Genomic DNA, 20,986 nt, shown 5'->3' on the forward strand with positions numbered 1-20,986 from the left:
TTTCTGTCCTTTTTGGAATGCCAAGAGCTCTCAAATGACTTAGCTTTCTGAATTTACAATTTACAAGCCATGATAGTAGTAGGAGCCAAAATGATATCAATGATAAATACCTGGAGTTTGCTTTTTTGCAGGAATAGCAGGGCACTTTGTTTATCCTAATACTTATTTTATTGGAGCAGATGCCATCTCTCTTTTGCAAGCAAGGAAATCAAGAGAATGTGAATGAATGGATCGGCATTTATTAAGACCTTATATGCTAAGCACCAGGATTACAAACAGGCCCTGCTCTTAATGGGCTGATATTGTAATATGGGGACAACTTTTCTAGAAGTAAGTCAAGTTACAAGTCAGATGGAAACATCTCATGGTTTTAAGGATGTAATGAAAAGACAAAATTACATGCAGTTCTGATGAACCATTGGACAGTACTGAGGACCTTGGTGGTGAAATCTTTCTTTTTCTGGGACTTCTCTAGCTCTGTTTGCATCACCCACTAGTTTGCATCTCTGTTGAGGTGGCTTTGCCGGAGGAAAACTAAGAGCATGGGGCCAGAAGCAGGGCAAGTGGTCTGGGAGGTGTTGCCCCTTACAGGACCCTTGACCTCACATAGGTGCCAGTGGGTGGTAGTAAGCCCTCCTGCACAGTGATTATTCCCCTCAGTAAGGGCTGCAGGACCCTCTGAGAACTCAGTAGATAATAGCGGACAGCTCACCTCGGCCTCTGGAGGTCTTCCAGACCACACTATTAATTAGTATGTAACACAAATTACTTTCATCATCATATAGAAAATAGTGATAGAATTTAAAACAATAAGTTTAATCAAACAGAAACAACAGCAGGCACGCATTAAGCCCTTGCTCGGTGCCAGGCACCGTGCTGAACACTAGGGATACAGAGAAAAGCAAGAAGAGCCCTGCTCTCAGGGAGTCCCAATCTCATGGGGAGATAATTTGCAAACAGCCACGTCCAGACAAGATCTGCACAGAGTACAGTGGAGGTTGTTTAGCGTGGAGGGGGGAGGAGGGCACTGACAATGAAGAAGACCAGAAAAGACTTCTTGCAGAAGGCAGAATTTTAGCTGAGACTTGAAGGAAACCAGAGAAACCAGGAGATGCCAGAAATCATAAGGGGGCCCATGCCACTGATGAAAGAGAAAAATAGAAAGAAGCTGGTGAGAAAGCACTTGAGAAGCCAAACAGAATTTTCTATCTGATCCTGGAGGTAATCAAGGGCAGCTGCTGTTGACTGAATGGGAGGTGTATGTGATGTGGTCAGCCCACCTGCTGGCTGAGTAGAGGACAGCCTGGGGTGGGGAGAGACAGGAAGCAGGCAGGTGTGGGGTGATGAGGGTCCACACCCGGCTGTGGCGGAAGAGAGGAGCGGGGAGCTTCATGTCCAGCTCTCCTGGTAACCTCCTACAGTTTTTGTTTGTTTGCTTGCTTGTTATTAACTTTACTTCTTGAAAAAGAGAGAAAGAATACATCTAGAATCCTCTGCTGTTGGTAGAGGATAAATGCAGACCTTTGGCACCCACAGGAAAAGAAGAGTTTAAATATTCCATGCAGTGTTTTTCTGAGGACATGCTAGAAATGCTCATAGCCACTCAGCTCTGAAATGGAATTAATTCTAGAACTCCCCTTGGATCTTTTTGGCCCAATGAACTATCTGGAAAATATGCAGAAGGATAGACTTTGGGTTCTTGGCAATCTGAGAATTAGAAAATGAACACAAAGAGATGAAATGATCACAATTTCTAGGATTATTTATGGAGTCTCTATGGATATAACATCATTTTCTGTACTTTTCCAAAACACCAAGAGCAAATGAGTCTGTGCCCTCGGTGTTTTAAGTCTAGAAGAACATAAGAAATCATTCCAGCTTCCAACCCTGGCAGAAGATTTGGGCAGTGTTTTCTCTGGACAAAATCCTCAGATGTTCATCATGTGAATTCCCAAACTCTGGAAGTTTCTAAAGGAGATCTTTCAGAAGATGCCTGAAAAAAATGTTCCATCAACATTGCAGTGAGTAACCATGAGCAAAACTGGACTGGTCCTCAGATACTACAACTTGAGCCCATCACCAGGTTGAGGGTACCCACCCGAGTTGGTGCTCCATCGTCAGAGCCTTCGAGAACCTCTACACCACAGAGTTGGACTTTGGTGGAAGATTTATTTTCATGAATTCATTGACTCATAGATTGAGAGTTGAAAAGGAATCCATCTAGTCCACCTCCCTCATTTTCTAGAAAAAGAAACTGAGGTCTAGAGGGTTAAGTGATTTACCTAAGGTGTAATGCAGTTGATCCCTGATCTTAGTATTCTACCATATCTCTCACATAATTTCAGAATTTAATAGTTCCTCTAAGGGTTTGTCAAGTTTTAAATTTGGAACCAAAAACATTCAAGGGCCTTTCTGTGAAGCCGTGTTTAAAATCTACCTTTTAGTAGTTTCTTTGAAATCACATTCAATACTGCTGCTGGTGAGTAACTATGAGGGAACCCATCCCCACCAGATGCATGCTCTGCCTCGTCCTGACTTTAGGGAGTGCTCTGATGTGCCATAATCCTGTATTGTGATAGAACCCAAAGGGCAGTGTGGTTTTTTGTAAACCTCATGTCCTTGATACCCACCACAATGCTTCAGATGTTTAGTAAATATTTCTTGACATTCAATAGGATGCTGGGACCCAGCTCCACTTGAACAGCTCTCTCAGACTTGGCAAAAAAAATAGTAAAAAACAGCACCAGTTGCTGCTGCGAAGTTGAGGTTATTGGCAGCCTTTTCAGAGAGGAAAAAGAATCACTTTATCTAGTATTAGGAACATTGCTCTTGGATGCCTTCTTAGGACCACATTGTCCCCAACAGTGAGCGGAAAATAGCCACTGATCAGTCAAGGTCAACTCTGTTTCCTCTGGAGGTCTGATATAAAATGCTTTAAAGCCGAGTGAATCCCCCTGGATCCCACTTCTAGTACTTCATAGGAGAAAGCTTGATCCTGGGCCTAGTTTCCTTCTAATCAGACTACCTTGTGACATCAGCAGATCCAAGCATGGTGTGCTGGTCCTTAACTTGACTCCTTCTAGAAATCTTGCAGAGCAAACTAGCCTTTTGTAAGTGTGACCTTTGTCCCCAGGTTCTCAGCAATGTTAGGGAAATCAACAACCAAAAGATTCTAATCCTTTCCTTAAAATAGGAAGAAATCCTAAGTGTTTGCCCTCTCTATAAAATGACCTCAGCAGGGATACCTGTTCATTGGAAGATGAGAATAATGATGTTTCAGAAGTCAAGTTTTCACTGTCCTAAATTACACTTGAGAGAGGGAGGGAAAAGAATGTGATTTTAGTCTTCAAAACTTCCAAATATGTAAAAAAAATAAGAAAAAGTCTGGGTTAGAATTAGGATATGTTCTCATCAAGGAATATGCTTATTATTTCACTTTTAGCTCCTACTGAATGAGGGCGTCATCTCAGCTGCGTCATCTAAACCGTAGGCCTGCTTCCCCACCATTCAATGTGCCTAAGTATTGCCAGACTACCTTCTAATATAGGGTGACTACAGGAAGGAATGGTGCGTGCTATTTGATTTGCATATTGAAGCAAATCTAGCAGCTCCAGTCTTAAGACTTCTCATGGATACATGGTCGCAAAATACGAACACACAGTTCTCAAAAGAAGGCTTGCAAACTGTTAACAGCCATAGGAGACATTGTTCCAAATCCCTAATAATAGAAGAAATGCAAATAAAAACAATTCCTGAGTTTCACTGCACATCTAACAAATTGGCAAAAATAAAAGACAGGAAGACTCAGTGTCTCAGAGTGTGAAAAGGCTAGTGCCCTAATATACCATCAGTGGAGCCGTGAATTAATTGCTCCAAACATGATGAAAAGCAATTTGGGGTCTCACTAAAACAGGAGCTAAAATGTCCATACCTTGTGATCCAGAGATCCATGTACTAGGTAGATAACCCCAAAGAGGCTGTATGCCAAAGTATTTATACCAGCATTATTTAATAGCAAAGATCTAGGAATAATGTTAGATGCCCATCAGTTGGGGAAGGTCTGAACATATTGTCATACGTGGATGTCATGGCATATTACTGAACTGTAATCAACAATAAATATTATGAATAGAGTTATTGTTTAGTTGTGGTAAGATTTTTTTTTCTTTGTTAAAATAAATTGCTTTCCAGGACAGGGACATATGAAGGTGGTATAAATCTGTGCAGATTTCAGCCAGTTATAGATATCAATCATATTAAAATGGAGTGTAAAGAGTCTAAGTTTGTACCAAAAAGAGGGGAAAAAACCATGTACAGTAGAAATCTCCATTGTTATTTCATTTTTGAAATCGTAGTCCTTTGAACAGAATGAAACATGAACTTCAGTTTTTAAAAAGCCATAATAGCTGCAAGAACTCAAAAAAATTTTAAATAGTTGTGGATATGTTAAATTCTGACCATACCAAGAGCTAACAATAAAGTTCCTGCTACAGGAATATTTTCATGGTGATCTGGTCATATCATGTGTATAGCTGATTTTTTTACATTTTATTTCTAAAAAAGTATTTTTTGCAAGATATTTTGGGGGAAAAGTTTTAAAAATATACTTTTATAGAAGGACCTTTTAAACAGACTCATGTTTACTCTTTGTTGAAGGGAGAATAGTAAGTGATATATTGAGGCCCTGTAATGGAAAACCTCAAAACTTACAACAACTGCCTTCTACATGTGAAATAGTGAGATTCTGGTGCCAGGATGAACCATTCCCACTTTAGGGTTATTCCATTTCCAGTGTCAGACCTGAGTGTCTCATGTCCATTAAAAAAATCACTATTACAGAACAACCAATGCCATTTTATGGTTGCTCCATTTCCAGTGTTGGATTTGAGTATCTCATGTCCATTAAAAAATCACTATTACAGAAGACAATGCTAAAAGATATTAATGAAAATTGGAAAGAAAAAGAAAGACTTCCCCATTCAAGTGATACAGTTAACATCTTTAGACTTCTCTAGGTTAACCCTTATTTATTGGTCACCTAGGATGTGCCAAAGTACTGTCTTATCCTAAAAAGGGCAGGAAGAGCTGCTGTCCAATACCTGGAAGATCCTGTTCCTGCTGCCCTGGCATTAATAAAGCTAAGAAATTCACCTGGAATTATAAGTGGTGTGATGGGATTGTTAATGTAGCAATGATTATAGAATTCTTTTTAACTTTTAAAGTGTTTTTTATCTCTTATCTCACTTGAGGGTTGGAGGTGAAAAATCAGAATGTATATAGTTCTCTTTAGTTATGGAGTAATTTTTAAACGTCACAGTTAAACCATAATAAGAGACCCATTGTGCCAAATCATCCTTAGGGCATCCAAGGATAAAGCTGGAAAGATTGTAGATCAACCAAAAAAAAAAACCTCAGAAGACATCTCTAAAGATTTCTGTGTCAAACTTGCCCATGTACCTACCATCACAGCACTACAAAAGTTATTAAAGGAAAGAGATGGAAGAACAGCTAGGCCCAGTCTCATCATACACAGATGAGCTCCATGCTGGAGGCGACATAATTTTGAGGGTGTTGAGAGATTGATTTTCAAATTTTCTGAAACAAGAAAGAAAAAAAAACATCTATCTTCCCTTAGCTTTGCCCTGCAAAAGTGATTGAGAACATTCCTCACAAATGACCCATATACCTGCTTTCCCCATCTGAACAAAGGACTTTTATGAGAAGAACCAACTTCTACATGGTGGGGGGAGTGGGGCCAGCATCCAGGATGAAGGTGTGAGAAGGCAACAGACAGCCTTTCGTAAATGGTGTTTGATAGAAGTCTTCATGGTCTGACTACTCACTATTGACAACACACCACCTTACTGCCTGTCCTCCAGCAAAGCGGCTCTCATGAATGCCTCGGAATCCTATGATTCCTTAAAAAATATAACAGAGAAAAATGTATTTACCCTTCTTAATATGAATCAAGGCATAAAACAGGGAGACATGTTTGCCACCATTATTTAGAATGCCCAGCGCAGAATTGAAATGGAAAAGAGATTCCTTGTAGAATGTACAGCGTAGGTGATGAGGGCATCAAGATTCTCCCGCCTATAAATGACATGGTATTGTATGCACCCTGCCCAAGAATGTTACATATGCTATTAAATGAAATCCATAAGCCCTCAAGAGTTTAGCCTAACTATATATACAGGGGTAGGGTATGGAGAGGTGAGAAGTAGAAGAAGAATTCGTACTCCAGAATTCATTTGGATGGACACCCTGTAGAGCTGATCCATTAGTACAGATTCTGGGTACATATTGAGAATGGACAGTGAACTAAATCTGGAAGTGAATAGGAAAAGATTGGGCTGGACTGCCTTGGGGAAATTGTACCTAGTTTTAATGACTCTATTTTCCTTCCCCCCGAAACAAAGGCCCATTTTTTAATAATAGTCTTCTTCCAGTGATGCTGTATGGAGGCAAGTCACAGAATCTCCAAAGAATTAAAGTTGTGGGTCATCCAGAGGACAAACAGTAGAGAAGCATACAGTAGGTGTTTGCAGGCAGTTGTGGCATAGAATTGTGCTAAAGAAACAGTGGAAAGGAAAGCAATGTAACCAGCCGAACTTTTGGGAAGATGACATTTGTGGCTGTGTAAAGGAGAAAAGCTGAGAGTCCAGTAAGGAGACTGTCATGGCTATTCAAGTAAGAGGAGATAAAGATATGAAGTAGGAAGGATACTGGTCCTGTGAATGAGGAAGGAAGGAAGGGTGAGACATTCATTGGATGGATCCTGTGGAGGATTTTGGCGTTGATGGGAACAAGTCCCACAGGACAAATGGACATGATGCAGTCTTCATCTTTGAAGAGAGTACGAGAATGTAGCAAGTCCTCAAAGAGAAGGGAATACCAGATCATCTTCCTTGGCTCCTGAGAAATCTATGTGCGGCCCAAGAAGCAACAGTTAGAACATGAAACAACTGATAGGGTTAAGATTGGACAAGGAGTACTACAAGGATGTATATTGTCTCCTTGTTAATTTAACACATATGCAAAGTTTATCGTGTGAAATGCCAGGCTGAATGAATCAAAAGCCAGAATTAAGGTAGCCAGGAAAAATATCGACAGTCTCAGATATGTAGACAATACTTATGGCAGAAAGTGAAGGGGAATTTAGAAGCCTCTTGTTGAGAGTAAAAGAAGAGAGTGAAAAGCCGGCTCGACGCTTAACATCAAAATGACTAATCATGGAAACTGGCCCTGTCACTTCTGGCAAATAGAGGGAGAAGAAATGGAAGCAGCATCAGATTTTACATTCTTGGACTCCAAGATCAGCTCAGATGGCGACTGCAGCCATGAAATGAAAAGACGCTTGCTCCTTGGAAGGAAAGCTATGGCAAATCCGGACAGCATGCTAAAAAGCAGAGGCATCACCTTGCCAACAAAGGTCTGTGTAGTCAAAGCTATGATTTTTCCAGTAGCAATAAATGGCTGTGAGAGCTGGACTAAAAGGAAGGCTAAACGCTGCAGAATCGAAACTTGAACTGTGGCCCTAGAGAAGACTTTTGAGTCCCTTGGACAACAAAAAGATAAAGTCAGTCAGTACTTAAGGAAATTAATTGAGGCTATTTACTGGAAAGTCAATACTGAAGTTGAGGCTTAAATATTTTGGCCACATAATGAGGAGACAGGAATCATCAGAAAAGACCCTGAATGTTGGCAAAGACTAAAGACAAAAAGGAAAGGCGATGAGATGGATAGATGGTGTCATGAAAACAATGATCATGAACTTGTACAGAGTTGGAGAGATAGTGGCAGGTAGAAGAGGCCAGATGTGCTACGGTCCATGAGGTCATGAATAGCCAGACACGACTGAACAACAAACACTGATTAGGGGATTCTAAAACTCAGCAGTGTAACTTAATATGCATATGCGCGTTTCTCTACAGGTTTTAAAGAACTTTTGTAAAGGTATTTAGAGTCTCATTAGAACAAAGCGCTGGATTTGGATTCACTGTCATTGATGAAAATCTCAGCGTTCACTTTTATCCTGCAGACCATTGTTTTCTTCTTCTATGATGATTCCTCAAAATGTCCTTGAACCTCTAGCTTGAGCGGTAGGATGGCAACAGCATTTAATGCAGAAGCATTTTAACTAAGGGCAACAGAAACTAAAAAACAGGCCCTTTGTCGTCATCACTTGAGTCATTGAATGACAGGCTTCCAGTCTCAGAACCAGCCCTCATTAGGCATCCTGCCTTTTACTCGTGAAAGTTCCATGGTTTTTCTTTGAAAGAGCTTAAGTGCCTGATTGGAGCACTCATATTTAAAAATTAGATATGGCAAAAAAAAATAGGCTTCTTAAACCTGTTTTTCTCTGCACTGGAAAGAAAGAGGTTTTAAGCTGTCATACTTCTCAGAAGTTTCACTATAGGTACATCTAGAAGAAAAGTATAAACCTGCCCCCTTGGGCTAAAATCACAATCAGATTCTAGTGATAATGCCAAGAGCAACGTGACCTCAGATGACATTTCTGTAAATAGTTACTGTTGAAGATGGAAGTTAAAATCATTACCTTTAGAGTAATGGAGACAACTATCAGAAAATTCTGAATTTCTGCTGTACCACTCAAGATAGAAGAATGAAGTATATGGAAGGAAGTTGAAGCATGATTTTCTGTGTAAGGAGTAATTATTAGAGAAATACAATTATAACAAAATTAAATGACTTTTTAGTTCCTCTGATGATTCAATGTATACGTTGTACTTTAGGGGAAAGTTACCCCAACCTTTTAATGTTAGAAAGTAGGGTTGTATATGTGTGTGTGTTTATGTGTTTCCTTAATCAATGGAGATAGATCAAACCCTGCTGTAAATTTCTGGAGCAGGTGGCAAGCTGGTTTACGGAATACAGGGAGATGAGAACCTCTGGCTTACGGAAAGTAGCATGAATTAATAATCATTTAATTGGCTCCTCCATTATGCTGCTGGGTTGGAAGATGGAAGTTTAGACAGAGGGGCTGTCAGCGGTACTTTAGCTAAAAGAGGCTGATGGTTCAGAAGTGGGGAGTGGGGGTGGTTGCTACTGCCTTTGGCCTCTGCATGAGGATCAAATGTCAGTCGGCTTTCTCTGGCCCCTCCGGGTACTCACTTTGGGGCTACAGATAGGAAAAGTGTCAGCATTTTTGTGAGTACCACCTCCACATGGCACACACTAATGAGGAGGAAATGGCATGAAGAAACTTCCCAGCAACACAGAGATCAGAAGTAAAGGAACTTTCCTTTGGATAGACTAGAGCTGAGATAATGGCTCCCATTGGCTAGCATCTTAGAAGAGAGCGCTGGGGGTGCTGAAGGGGGCAGAAATGTGTTTTGTTCACGATTTATTGACAACTTCGACAAAGCCGCATCTTCTCAAGAGAAAGGGCATTTTTGGCCAGTGGAAGAGTGGCTGAAATCTTGGAGTGAACTTTTCATTTCTCTTCTGATTTCATTCTCAAAATCCTTTATGGCTGCTCTGCCTCACTGGCCTCCTACCTCCAAGCCTGGGTTGAGGATAATAGGGTGCCAGCTTCAGCGTCAGACATTTGGGAGATAGGCTGCTCTTTTGGCCTTCTAGGTGACCACAGACAAGCCTGAAATTTTCTTTGTTTTAGTTAATAACCTGATAGAAACTGGAAAGGGTGTCTGGAAAACTGAAACTCTTACCATATTAACAATGGTAGGCTCTAACATGTAAGTCATACATTGACTCCTAAAATTACCATGAAACAAAATTATTTTGCCTAGGATGTGAAGGAAATTAAGAGAAATGATAAGGTATCCTGCCCTATGTCATGTGGTATCAAGAAGGTCAGCACAGTCTTTTATCATCAGCTTCACTGGCCAGATTATTACAGTTAAAGGACTGGATTAACTTGGGGGGGGGGGGAATTATTCTTTCAAAAAAAATCAATGAGAACCTTTGAATTTTCTTTATTACAGACCAAGGCTACAGTGATATTTTCCATTGCCACCTCAATGACTTTTATGAAAACACATACAAAGAAAGCAAAACATAGTTCTAGCAGTTGATATGAACAGACTTCTGTAACACAAAATCATGTTGGGTTTCCATGTGTGTTTGATCTAGAATTTCACTGGGTTGTACTATTCTGTTCACCTAATAACAGCATGGTGGAAAATATTTTCTAGAGCACATCGGTTCACGTGACTCCCAGCCATATTTTTTATCCTTTCTGAAGTGCCAAAAGCAACCCAAGATGTATGTGGTCAGTAAAAGATCTCTCCTATTTTAACACATCTTACTGAAAAAGACAGAGCTGTTTTAAATGAGAAAAAAAATGACCAAACCTAATAAACTCACACGTTTTTTGATGGTTTTATGCAATATTGTGGCCTCAAAGACTTCAGATTTTTTCATGGTCAGTTATCGTTTGTGGCTTTTTGTGTCAAGTAGAAACCAAACGTGGAATAGCTTATCACCAAAATGTTCGTTTTTCCATGGGTCTTTTTCTTTTGTATTACTAAGAAGCCATTGTGTGGTTAAAATGACAAATCATCTATGGATCTAGAAAGTGGGTGTTCTGCATTGCTCACCCTGAAGCTCAAAATGAAGTTTAGAAATGTCTCAACAAGATTAGCAGAAAAGAGTAAGTTGTCACTTTTTCTCTTCTCTATTTCCCGGTTCAGTTGACAGTCATTTAAATCCAAAAGGTTATAAATAAAGACTGAAAAGATTGAAATTTTAGTTGATATTGAGACCTTGTGTCATCTGAAACTCAAGGAAAAAGAAGCTTGAGTAAATCCCAATCCATCCCAGGTCCCCTAATATAAATCCCATCCACAAAGCCCGGTGGGCAGCTTCCCCCTAGATTTCAACTCACTCTGCCCTGATGACTCATTTCCTGATTGAGATTGACATTTTAATGTCCGAGGTCATCCTGGGGAGGGGACTGTGTCAGCTGTAGTTAACCTAACTATTGGAACCACTCCCCTATGATCACCCAGGGACCAGCAAAAAGACTTGAACTTGGGATTTAACTGGGATTCTGTGTCCAGGAGAGCTTTTTGACTTTAATTGATGAAAGATCTGCTGAATAGCTATTACCATTACAAGAGTAACCCATATCTGAGCAGTTGTATCAAATGAAAATGTTAGTTTTCCTTAAGAGCATTTTCCCCTAGTAGGCATGGTTTACTTTGTAGCAGGGTGGTTGTGTTACTGAAGAAGAAGGGGAGAGTTTAATTTTAAAGGGGAAAAACAGTCTACACATATGGAATCCTTAGATTCCTCCCGCAAAAGAAGCTTTGGAATCCCAGGCAGGTTTGGGGGGGGGGGGGAGTTCAATGCTCCCTTCCTCAAAGGGAAGAGGACAGTAACTTCTGAAACCAGAATTCTCATCTGCAACTTTACCACAATGTGTTCAATTTTTAAGTAGGGAGGGGTTGGGAAGTATAAAGAAAAAAGTTGAGTAGACTTTTTTTAATTTTACAAAAAAACTAGGTCTTTACTAGATCTTATAGAATTGAGTTGTCTGCTATGCTCAAGTGAAATACATTGGGTGGTCTCCACCTTACTATTGCCCATTTATTCATATCACCAGTCGGTGGGTAAGCTTTCATCAGAGAAGGCAAAAGGCAGACTGGCATCTATTCACTGGACTGAGTCATCGGTTAGGGTTAGGGGTAGGGTTAGAGTCAGAGGGTTAGAGTTGGAGGTGGAATTGAAGGCATTTAGGGTTGCATAGTCTTGTAGCAGCAGGGAGTACTACAGATCAGAAAAGGGGTCAAGAACAGAGTTGGAGGGGAATGGCACAACAGGGTGGGACCTGATTCGAAATTACTGTGTTATCTTAGCTAAGGAAAATTGTAACAGGTCTTTCACATTCTCAGAGACTGAACAGATCCCTACTGTAGTTCTCACCAATGGTTGAGAGGAAAAGGATGAGAGGAGAAAATATGAGGTTCATTACAAACGGACATCCAGTCATTTGAATCTTTCACGTCTATTTAAATCTCTAATACTTTTGTCTGCTTTTAAATGAAGCACTACACAAAGAGAGCATTGTTTTAGACTCAGTGTGGACAAGTGACATCCTTTGGAGTAAAATGAAGTATCATTAAAATGTTTTCTATTACAGAAGAAATAAGGCCCAAGAGTTCCCTGACTTGATCCACCAAAGACCAGGAGAAAAAGAGGATTCTGCAGGCTCAATCAAGCCTGCAGTGGGGATAAGAGATGGGAAGTGGGCCATGGGGGAACCAGCCTAGAATGTTACAGCACCTAGTTAATCGGCAGCCAATCCATCACGTTAAATATCCAGCAGTCATGTATTACCTTTCAAGTGAAAATGAATAACTCCCATTAAGAGCGAAATGGGTTTGAAGTCGATTCGAGACAGATTAAAGTACTGTTATGAATGTGTGTGTTGGGAGGAGGAGGGGTCTGTATGTAATATGCTTGTCTTTGTAGTTTTTAAATAATAGATGCCTTACAAACTTATGTAGACCAGGTTACCAAGATACTGGGGTTAAAGGTCACAAGATATGCATTCTGGGAAGAGCATCAACTTCCTGGAATATTTCCTGCGTTTAACATTTTTTAAAAATATATTTTGTGGCCTTATGGTTTTAATGAATAAAATTGATTTTCTAAAATTGTTTATTAAAGTACACGTACATAAAGACAGCATCTTGGTGTCCATGTTAAAACAAATCCCAGAGCTAAGCACAAAGTAGAAATGTTTGCGAGATGGTGAAGCAGAATGAGACACAGCATAGTTTTGCTAAGGAGCAAAAATCAGCTTTTTCTCAGTGTATGACCCGAGTGCCAAATCACGTTAAGCTACAATGAGCCCTATGGTCTCCAGAAAGAATTCTCTAATTTTCTTCTTCCTCCTCCTTCTTCTCCTCCTCCTTCTCTTTTCTCTCTTTCTCTTTCCCTCTCTCTGAGGGAGATGGCTTTTTATGACATTTTCTTTGACTATTGACATATTGCCATTGGTTATAGTAAAAGTCTAAAACTTTTAGCTATCGAGCAAGGAAGGTTTGTGATCTCAGTAACAAAGAAGCCAACTTTTAGGGACTTTCTATGACCATGCTTAAACCCACCCATCCAACGTACAATCTTGGCATTTGTATCATGCTATGGTAGAGAAGTTGTATGTGCTATGAGTAAATAATTAATTTTTCTAATTTCCTGTAAAGGAATCTTCCAAATCATTCACAGAGCAAGATTCCCTCCATTACTGTTTTCCCTGTTATTGTTTTCTGCCACCTCATTTTCAGATGGTTCTCCCTCACATTAATAACTGAATAAATAAATGAGTGGATTTAGTCAACAGGATAGAAATGTTTCTCCACAGAACTAACATTCAGGTGAGTTTTTCCCTAGAGCATCTACTAGAATGTGATCCAGGATATTCCTGTTAGCTCAGAACAAAACTCCCTAGTGTGGACACATTAATGTTAGTTAGCCTTCCCTCTGGGCCTATCCCCTTCCCCACCCCCATTCATCTTGTCGATATCTTGTGTTTTCCTGTTTTCTCCTCCATTGGACTGGGAGCTCCTTGAAGGCAGGGGGACCATCTTTTACTTCTTTTTCTATTCCCAGTGCTTAGTATAGTGCCTGTCTCATGTAGGGACTCAATAAATGCTTGTTAATTTGACTTTCTCTAGAGGTCCTCTTCTTTTACTGTAGTGCAGAGCTTTGGGGGCAGAAAAATGAAGGGCTAATCCCTGTGGGTGAATGAACCTAATGAATCTTAATGCCAGTAGTAATCACAAAGAACCACTTGCCCTCTCAACACACTTATTCATGACGATAATAATAATAACAACAGTATTTATTAGCACTTTAAGGTTCTGCAAAGTGCTTGGCAAATCTTCTCTCATTTGATGTTATACACGCATGCTGATAAACAAGAGCTTAGATCCTGATCTGGGGAGTTGGGGACAAATTGTGTGTTTTTAGCTTAGAGTCAACCAAATCCCCTTCCAGGACTTTGTATCTCAGCTCCTTACTTTTTCCTTTCCTAGACTTTTGATGCTTAAAGCACTGAGAGTGAGAAGAAAGTTACTTCCTTTCCAACATGTTTGCCAGCCTGGATGTTCATCCTCCTGGAATCTTGGTTTTTCAAGAAATCCTGCGCTATAAATGGATATTGGTTTACACCCAGCAGCAACCCCATTGCAGCTTGCCCAGCACAGATACCGTAACATAGCTTCCATTTTCTCTTGTAGCATCGTCCAGCCAAGCAGACAAGGAGCTCCCAGACTGTCCTGCAGCCTCCAAACGTACATCCTTCCCAAGTAGCTCGGAACCCCCCCTCTCTTCCAAGCGACCCAAAACATCCGAGGAGGCCAGATCAGAGCAGGTGAGGCATGCAGCTTGGCCCAGTTTGGGAGGCCAGGGGCCCAGGCAGCTGATCTCAGCAGCGCTGATAGGAAGAGTGGTGGGGAGGAGGAGGAGGAGGTGGGCACGGTGCTGGTTGGAATCTATCTCCCTCCCTTCTCATCCAGATGTTCCAGTGTCCGTACTGTAAGTACAGTAATGCTGATGTGAACAGGCTTCGGGTGCACGCCATGACTCAGCACTCAGTGCAGCCCATGCTGCGCTGCCCACTCTGCCAAGACATGCTGAATAACAAGATTCACCTGCAGCTGCACCTCACCCACCTCCACAGTGTGGCCCCAGACTGTGTCGAAAAGCTCATCATGACGGTAGGTCAAGGCACCCACCACTTGTTTCCCCCAGAACTGACTTGGGGAAAACAATAGAAAATTCACTAAATTCTGTAACAAAACAGAACAGAAGCCATCCAAATCCTAGTTCTCTCTTTCCCTTCCCCTGGGACTGAAGGAGCTTAGCCTTAGCATGTCCTCACTGCCCTGTTAGATGTGAATTTGTATTTATTTACTAAACTCCCCTCAATCCTTGCCTCCTCTCAGGACACGGGCAAGACATCTGGCTAAGCATTCTAGGATGCAGTGTCTTCAGGGGCTTCTCAGAGGCGTGGTGCAAGTCAAACTTGTCCATTCTTCATCAATGCAGAAAATAGCTAAATGCCTGTGAGGGGCCAATTTTCCTCTCTGCACTATGCATGGGAACGTGGATCGCTAAGATTCTTGGAGAGGATTGCTGAAAGTTATCTCTGAAATTGTGACCTAAAATGCTAGACAACCCCAAAATCTGAGCTCAGAAGTCTTCAGAGATAATCTAGGCCAGTCAGTTAGGACCTGAACAAGAATCCTGTCTACATCACATCCAACAACTTGGTCATCGGGGCTTTTAATAACCTTGAGTGAGAAGGGAGACTATCATCTCCCAAGGCTACTCATTTCTATTCTTAGATGGCTCAAATTATTGGGAAGTTTTCCCTTTCCTCAATCCTCTGTATTTACCTTTTTGCAACTTCTACCCATCATTCCTAATTTGGTCTTATTGAGCTGACTGTCACTCTCCTGGTCCCCCTTCATACATGGTAGCACTTCAGATACTTGAAGATGGCATTCATTTCCTATTTTAATGGTTCAAGTCACTTATTAGAAAACTGTTCAGCTATAATGCAGGCAATGCCTGCTGAGTTTTCTCACCCAAGTAGAGAGGGCTGCTATCATATACACCTCCTGAGACATCTGTAAAAACACCAAAGGAAACAAATCAACCATAGTTAATCGGTAAACAATGCAATGCTAGAAAGTTGTCAGACACTTCTCCTAATATGTGGCTGTGGTGACTTAGGTTGTCTAAAAGTTCACATTATTATGTGAAAGTAGCACAAATATAATTTGTAGGCATCCCCTGGTCTGTTATTTTTCTTTCTAAATTATTGTATTTATTTGCTCTCCAGGTATGAATACTCCTTGTTGAAGTTACCTTGGTAGTAGATCAGTGAGAAGTTCTCATAAGCAACATACAGTCCTCTTAAAGATATCTGGAGGAAAATTCAATTATGGTTTTTTCGTTAATATTTTTAATGGCACTTTTCACATAAACTTGTGGAAGTCATTGAAAAGTTGTCTTCAAGGGGAAAAGTAGAGACTGCAAATATGAGAAAAGAACTCAGAATTTTCAGCAGCCTTCTCACTTAGCAGGCTCTTTGCAATGAAGCATCTGACGACTGGTGAGCCTTGGGTGCCAGCAGAGGAACACTGCCAGAAGCAGTGTTTTCGGTGCTTGTTAGAGTTTGTGCTTATACTATGATTATATTATTGGTCTAATTTCACTTGGAACTTTGGGCCCATAGCTCTTTGTATGACTGGTTTAGAATAGAAAAAATCACCTCCTTTTTGCTGGAAAGGGGCAAATAAGAAAGTAAGTGTGAAGTGTAGGAAATCAATAAATTAACTAATAACTGGCTAATGTACCTCATGCTGTAATTCTTGCAAAGCACTTGAATTATATCGTCTAATTTATAATTGTACTGATAAAGTATATTTCATGTTAAAGGGAAATTCTTTTTCATGTACTTTTTTTCCCATCCTGTCTTTTCTAGCAGACTGCCCCCTCTGTGATCCCCCTTCTCTCCCTAATCTTTAAGTAGTCCCTGTCTTCTGACTGCTTCCCTGCTGCCTACAAATATACCCATGTCTCTACCATCCTTAAAAAACCCTCCCTGTCCCTGTTAGCTATCATGCTTTAACTCTCCTTCCTTTCATGGCTACACTCCTTGAGAAAGCCATCTACAGTCAGTGCATCTGTTTCACCACCTCCCACTTAAGTCTTAGCTCTCTGCATTCGGTCTTGTAGCATCATCTTCCCACTAAAGTTGCTTTCTCCAAAGTTACTGCTGATCTCTTAAATGCCAGATCCAATGACCTTTTCCCTGTCCTCCTCCTTCTGGACTCAGTCTGTGGCCTTTGATACTATCAGTCCCACTCTTCTTTTGGACACTCTCTCCTTTAGGTTTTCATGATACTGCTGTCTCCTGGTTCTCCTCCTTCCTATCTCACCATTCCTTCTCATTTTCTTTTGATGGGTTATCATCCAGGTTGTGCCCACTAACCATGCATGTTCCCCAAGATGGGAAACTGAGCCCTTTTCTCACTTATTGATCTCATCATGGGTTCAGTTATCATTTCTATGCTGATGATTTCAAGAGCCATTTAACCATCCCTCACCCTTTTCCTGAGCTCCATTTCAGCTCATATTAGCTGCCTTTTAGACATCCCACATAGTGAGCATTTCAAATTTAGCACACCCAAAGTAGAATTCATTATCTTTCCCCCAAAACTCTGTCCCCTCCTGAATGTCCCTATTACCTCCAGGGGTACCACCATCCTTCGGGTCACCTGGACTCAAAACCTACATTACCTTCTTGATTCCTCACTCTCACTCGCCACCCTCCTCATCCCACCCCATATTCAATCTGTTTGCCAAATCTTATTGTATCTGTCTCTACAGCATGTCTTTAATTCACCCCTTTCTCTCCTCTGATGCTGTCCCTACCCTGGTGCGGTCCTCATCCCCTCACATCTGGATTATTGCAGTGACTGTCAGGGAGTCTTTTTGGGCCAAACCACTTCTTAGTCAAACCATCCTCTGAATGCCAGAATCATTTTCCCAAAGCACAGGTCTGATGTGTCATCCCTCCACACAGTCAGCTGTAGTGGATCCCTGATACCTCCAGGACCAAGGACTAAGTCCTCACTTTACAACCAAGCCCCTTACTTCCTTTCCAGTCTTCTATTTTACTTCCTTCCACATACTCCACAGTATAGTGTTGCTGGCCTTCCTGATGTTATAGGCACACAGTGTCTGAAGCCAGATATAAACTCAGGTCTTCCTGTCTCCAGGCTCAGTGCTCTATCCACTGCACCATCTAGCTGCCTTTTCTTTTTCTCTAAGAAAGCTTGTTTTCTCATGGTTAGAGATATGGAAATAAAACTTGCCAAGGAGAGGACTAACAACCTTCTTCTGTACCTGTTTGGCATTTGGAAATTTTAACCTTATCAGTCCCCTCTCTCATAAAAGTGACTAAATTTGCCTTGGTAAGCCCCTCGGTCAGCTGATAAAAGGCATTATGGATTTTATGACTTTCTCTTTTGACTATATTTAAATTACAGATTTGAGATGCCCTTCTTAGTGTTCAGAAATGGGATAGCTAGCTCAAGATGGAAAAAGATGAATTCTGTGGGACCCAAGTCTCAAGAGTTCTGTTGTGTACCTCAGTGGACTATTGTTTCCTTTGGTGTTACTGAAAAGATATCAGCGGAAGAGAAGGGATGGCCTTTTTGTCATTAAGAGAGGGTTTGTGACCCAATTAGATATTTCCTTCAGCTGCAGAACAGAAAAAGACATAAAAACCCAAAAGAAAGACAGTCTCTCACAAACCCACGTATTGTCCGGGGTATATAATTCTGTTAATTCTTGTAAATATTTTTGCCCTCTTGGTCTGAGACCTCAGAATCAAGCTTGAAACAGATTTCATTCCCACTAAAAGTTAATTCCACCCCGATAAATGGAAGTAGATTACTTTCTACACAATGTCTTTCCGTTCAGTTGTAAATGGAGAGTGTTTTGAGGAGGCTTCAGTTAATAATACCTTATCAGACAGCTTTCAGGAACCTACAGTGTCTAATATGTCTGTTACCATGGTAACAGCTGCTTGCTTATGCTCTGCATCTCATATCTGTGTCTTTCATGGGCCCCCTTCTTTTTATACCAACAAGGAAGCTGGAAGAATATATTCTGCTGGGAATGACCAGGATTGGCCCTGTCCTTGGAGAGTTGCACCCTTCCTACTTTCTGTATGACCCGCCAACACCAGAACCCAAGGCAGTATCATTACAAATCATCTCTGAAAAGGGGAAGTTTATAAAAACTGGGGAAGATGAGAGGAAATGACTCTGAAGATATCATTAGGGAGTAAGAATCTGAGTTTTTAGTTTCTCATACTCCTTCTTACCTGTTTACCTACCATATACAGTAGGTATCAATGAATACCATACTGTTCTCTCCGCACTTGGGCCCATGACTCCTGGTGGGGACATTTGTTTGTTTGCAAGGGAGTGGGCCCCAGTTAGTGGGGTGTTGTTACTGACCAATTAATTAATTTGAAAAAGACTGTTTTGATACTTCAGCTGCTCGAAACTAGCCTAATCCTCTTTTCAGTAACAGCTACTTCACTGTAATTCTGGAACCACATGGCTTCTGCAGAGAGCTCCTTAAATGCAGATGAGATGGGGTTTATTCCATGTCTACCCAACCTCATGGATTGAGTCAGAAAGGAAGAAGAGATTAGTCCTTGAACAGCGCTCTCCCTCCCCCACTAACAACTTGATCTTCACCCCTCTTTTTTCTTTCCCTTTTGTAGTGTTTATTCAGGGCTTTTTTCCCCCCTGTGTTTTTCTCCATGTAGTGTCTCCAGCTTTCTGCCCCGTCAGTCATTGTTTTCTCACATCCCTGTTTGTGGCGCCTATCTAGAATTTGTTTTCAAATCTTTGTCTTGCCCTCTCTTTTCCTTAGCTGTTATTTTATTTTTCTTAAGTAAGAAACAGCTCAAGATGACTGGTTTTCAGATCTTTCTTTTCTTTTCTGTCCGTGTCTCAGGAAGAGTGTCTCACCTGTTCACAAGAGACTCTCGTACCCACCCCTCCGGCTTCCTTTGCGCGCTTTTGTGCTTGCTGTTTCACTCTTTTTCTATCTTTGATGAAGGTAATGAAAATAATCGGGCTTCATTAATTCTGAGCCCTGTGAGATGATAGCCATTTGGAAACATGTTTGCCAATTAGATGGGCTAAATTAGAAGTGACCTTGGTATGCTGCCATCACTTGCCTCTCTGACTCTAATGAAGCTTTTCCCTCGAATCCCCCTCATCTCTTTTCTCTGTTTGCATTTCTGTCACTGTCTCTCCTTTCTTCCTGTCTCCTTCTCTTCCTTCTGTCCCTCTTGTTCTGGTTCCATGTGTTGGACCTGTATTCTCACCAGTGTTTTTCCAAATGTTCACATAATCCTTTGGAGTATATCTGTAGGTGTTATGTCTAAATACTGTATTAGGGATAATGAGATTAACTGGGATCTTGAGAGGAAAAAAAAGAGAGTGAGAGAAATGGAGAACTTAAGGATCTTAAGGTTCCCTGGCATTGTGCCCAGTCTGGCATAGGTAGAAAACTAGGCCAAGAAAGGAATACCTTCTGCCTACTTTGCTACAAAGCAATGAACTGATTAGTAGCTGTGGATGCCAGATTTTTAGGAGGGCCAAAGTGAAGTCTATCAAGAGGATAGTGACCAGGATGGTGAGAAGCCATGCCATACCTGGTTTAGTCTGGAGAAGAAAAGACCTCAGAGGAACCTGTCAACTATTACTGAGTGTTCTATGGAAGCTGAGAAGTGAGTGATGTCTTAGAATACATTAATGGAAGCCTAGTGTCCAGAACAAGAAATGAGAGGTGGTTACATTGGAGAGAGTGAGGGCTTGGAACCCCAAGATCCGAATTTGAATCTTAGCCGTGATACTTCTTATCTGAGCATCTCTGGCAGGTCACTTTGCTTGCTTGGCCTCAGTTTCCTTATCTATAAAATGCTTTGTGTTCAGGTCTGTAGGAGGGATATTAGTAAGCAACATTAGTTAGACATTAGAGAGAACGTATCCAGAAGGATGGTGATCACAACAGGAAGTTGACTGAAGAGTATATCATTCAAGGACTCGCTGAGGGATCCAGGTCTGGTTTACCTAGAGCCGAGTTATCAGACATGCGGCCCACAACACTCGTGAGTGCTGCCCAAACCAGATTAAAATGTAATTGGGAAATAGTTAACAAAATAGACAAAAACACAATAGAGCATAATGTTACTATGTGGTTTTTGAAGTCAATACAGGGCCCACAGAGGTCCTTAGGTACAGTTTAGTGTTCTCTGCTTCTATTTGAGTTGGATATCATTGGTCTAGAGAAGAGAAGACATGTGGCTGGGAGGGGTGATTCCTGTCTTCAAGTATGTGAGGACAACCATCTAGAGGAAAAATTAGTCTCCTGAGATTTTGTTCCAGAGGACAGA

The 20,986-nt window shown here is 41.1% G+C and overlaps 1 protein-coding gene across 4 annotated transcripts in view; it reads left to right on the forward strand.

Annotated features, from left to right (window-relative positions):
* The window catches only part of ZFHX3 (zinc finger homeobox 3), a 306,829-nt gene that overhangs the window by 244,405 nt on the left and 41,438 nt on the right, over positions 1–20,986 (forward strand). For all 4 annotated transcript variants that reach the window (XM_072636468.1, XM_072636471.1, XM_072636469.1 and 1 more), the window contains 2 exons: positions 14,229–14,362; positions 14,508–14,708. In XM_072636468.1, the coding sequence (XP_072492569.1) occupies positions 14,229–14,362; positions 14,508–14,708 (335 nt within the window). The remainder of the gene's footprint in view (positions 1–14,228; positions 14,363–14,507; positions 14,709–20,986) is intronic.

Source organism: Notamacropus eugenii, chromosome 1 (assembly GCF_028372415.1).
Source record: "Notamacropus eugenii isolate mMacEug1 chromosome 1, mMacEug1.pri_v2, whole genome shotgun sequence".
In the NCBI taxonomy this organism is placed as follows: Eukaryota; Metazoa; Chordata; class Mammalia; order Diprotodontia; family Macropodidae; genus Notamacropus; species Notamacropus eugenii.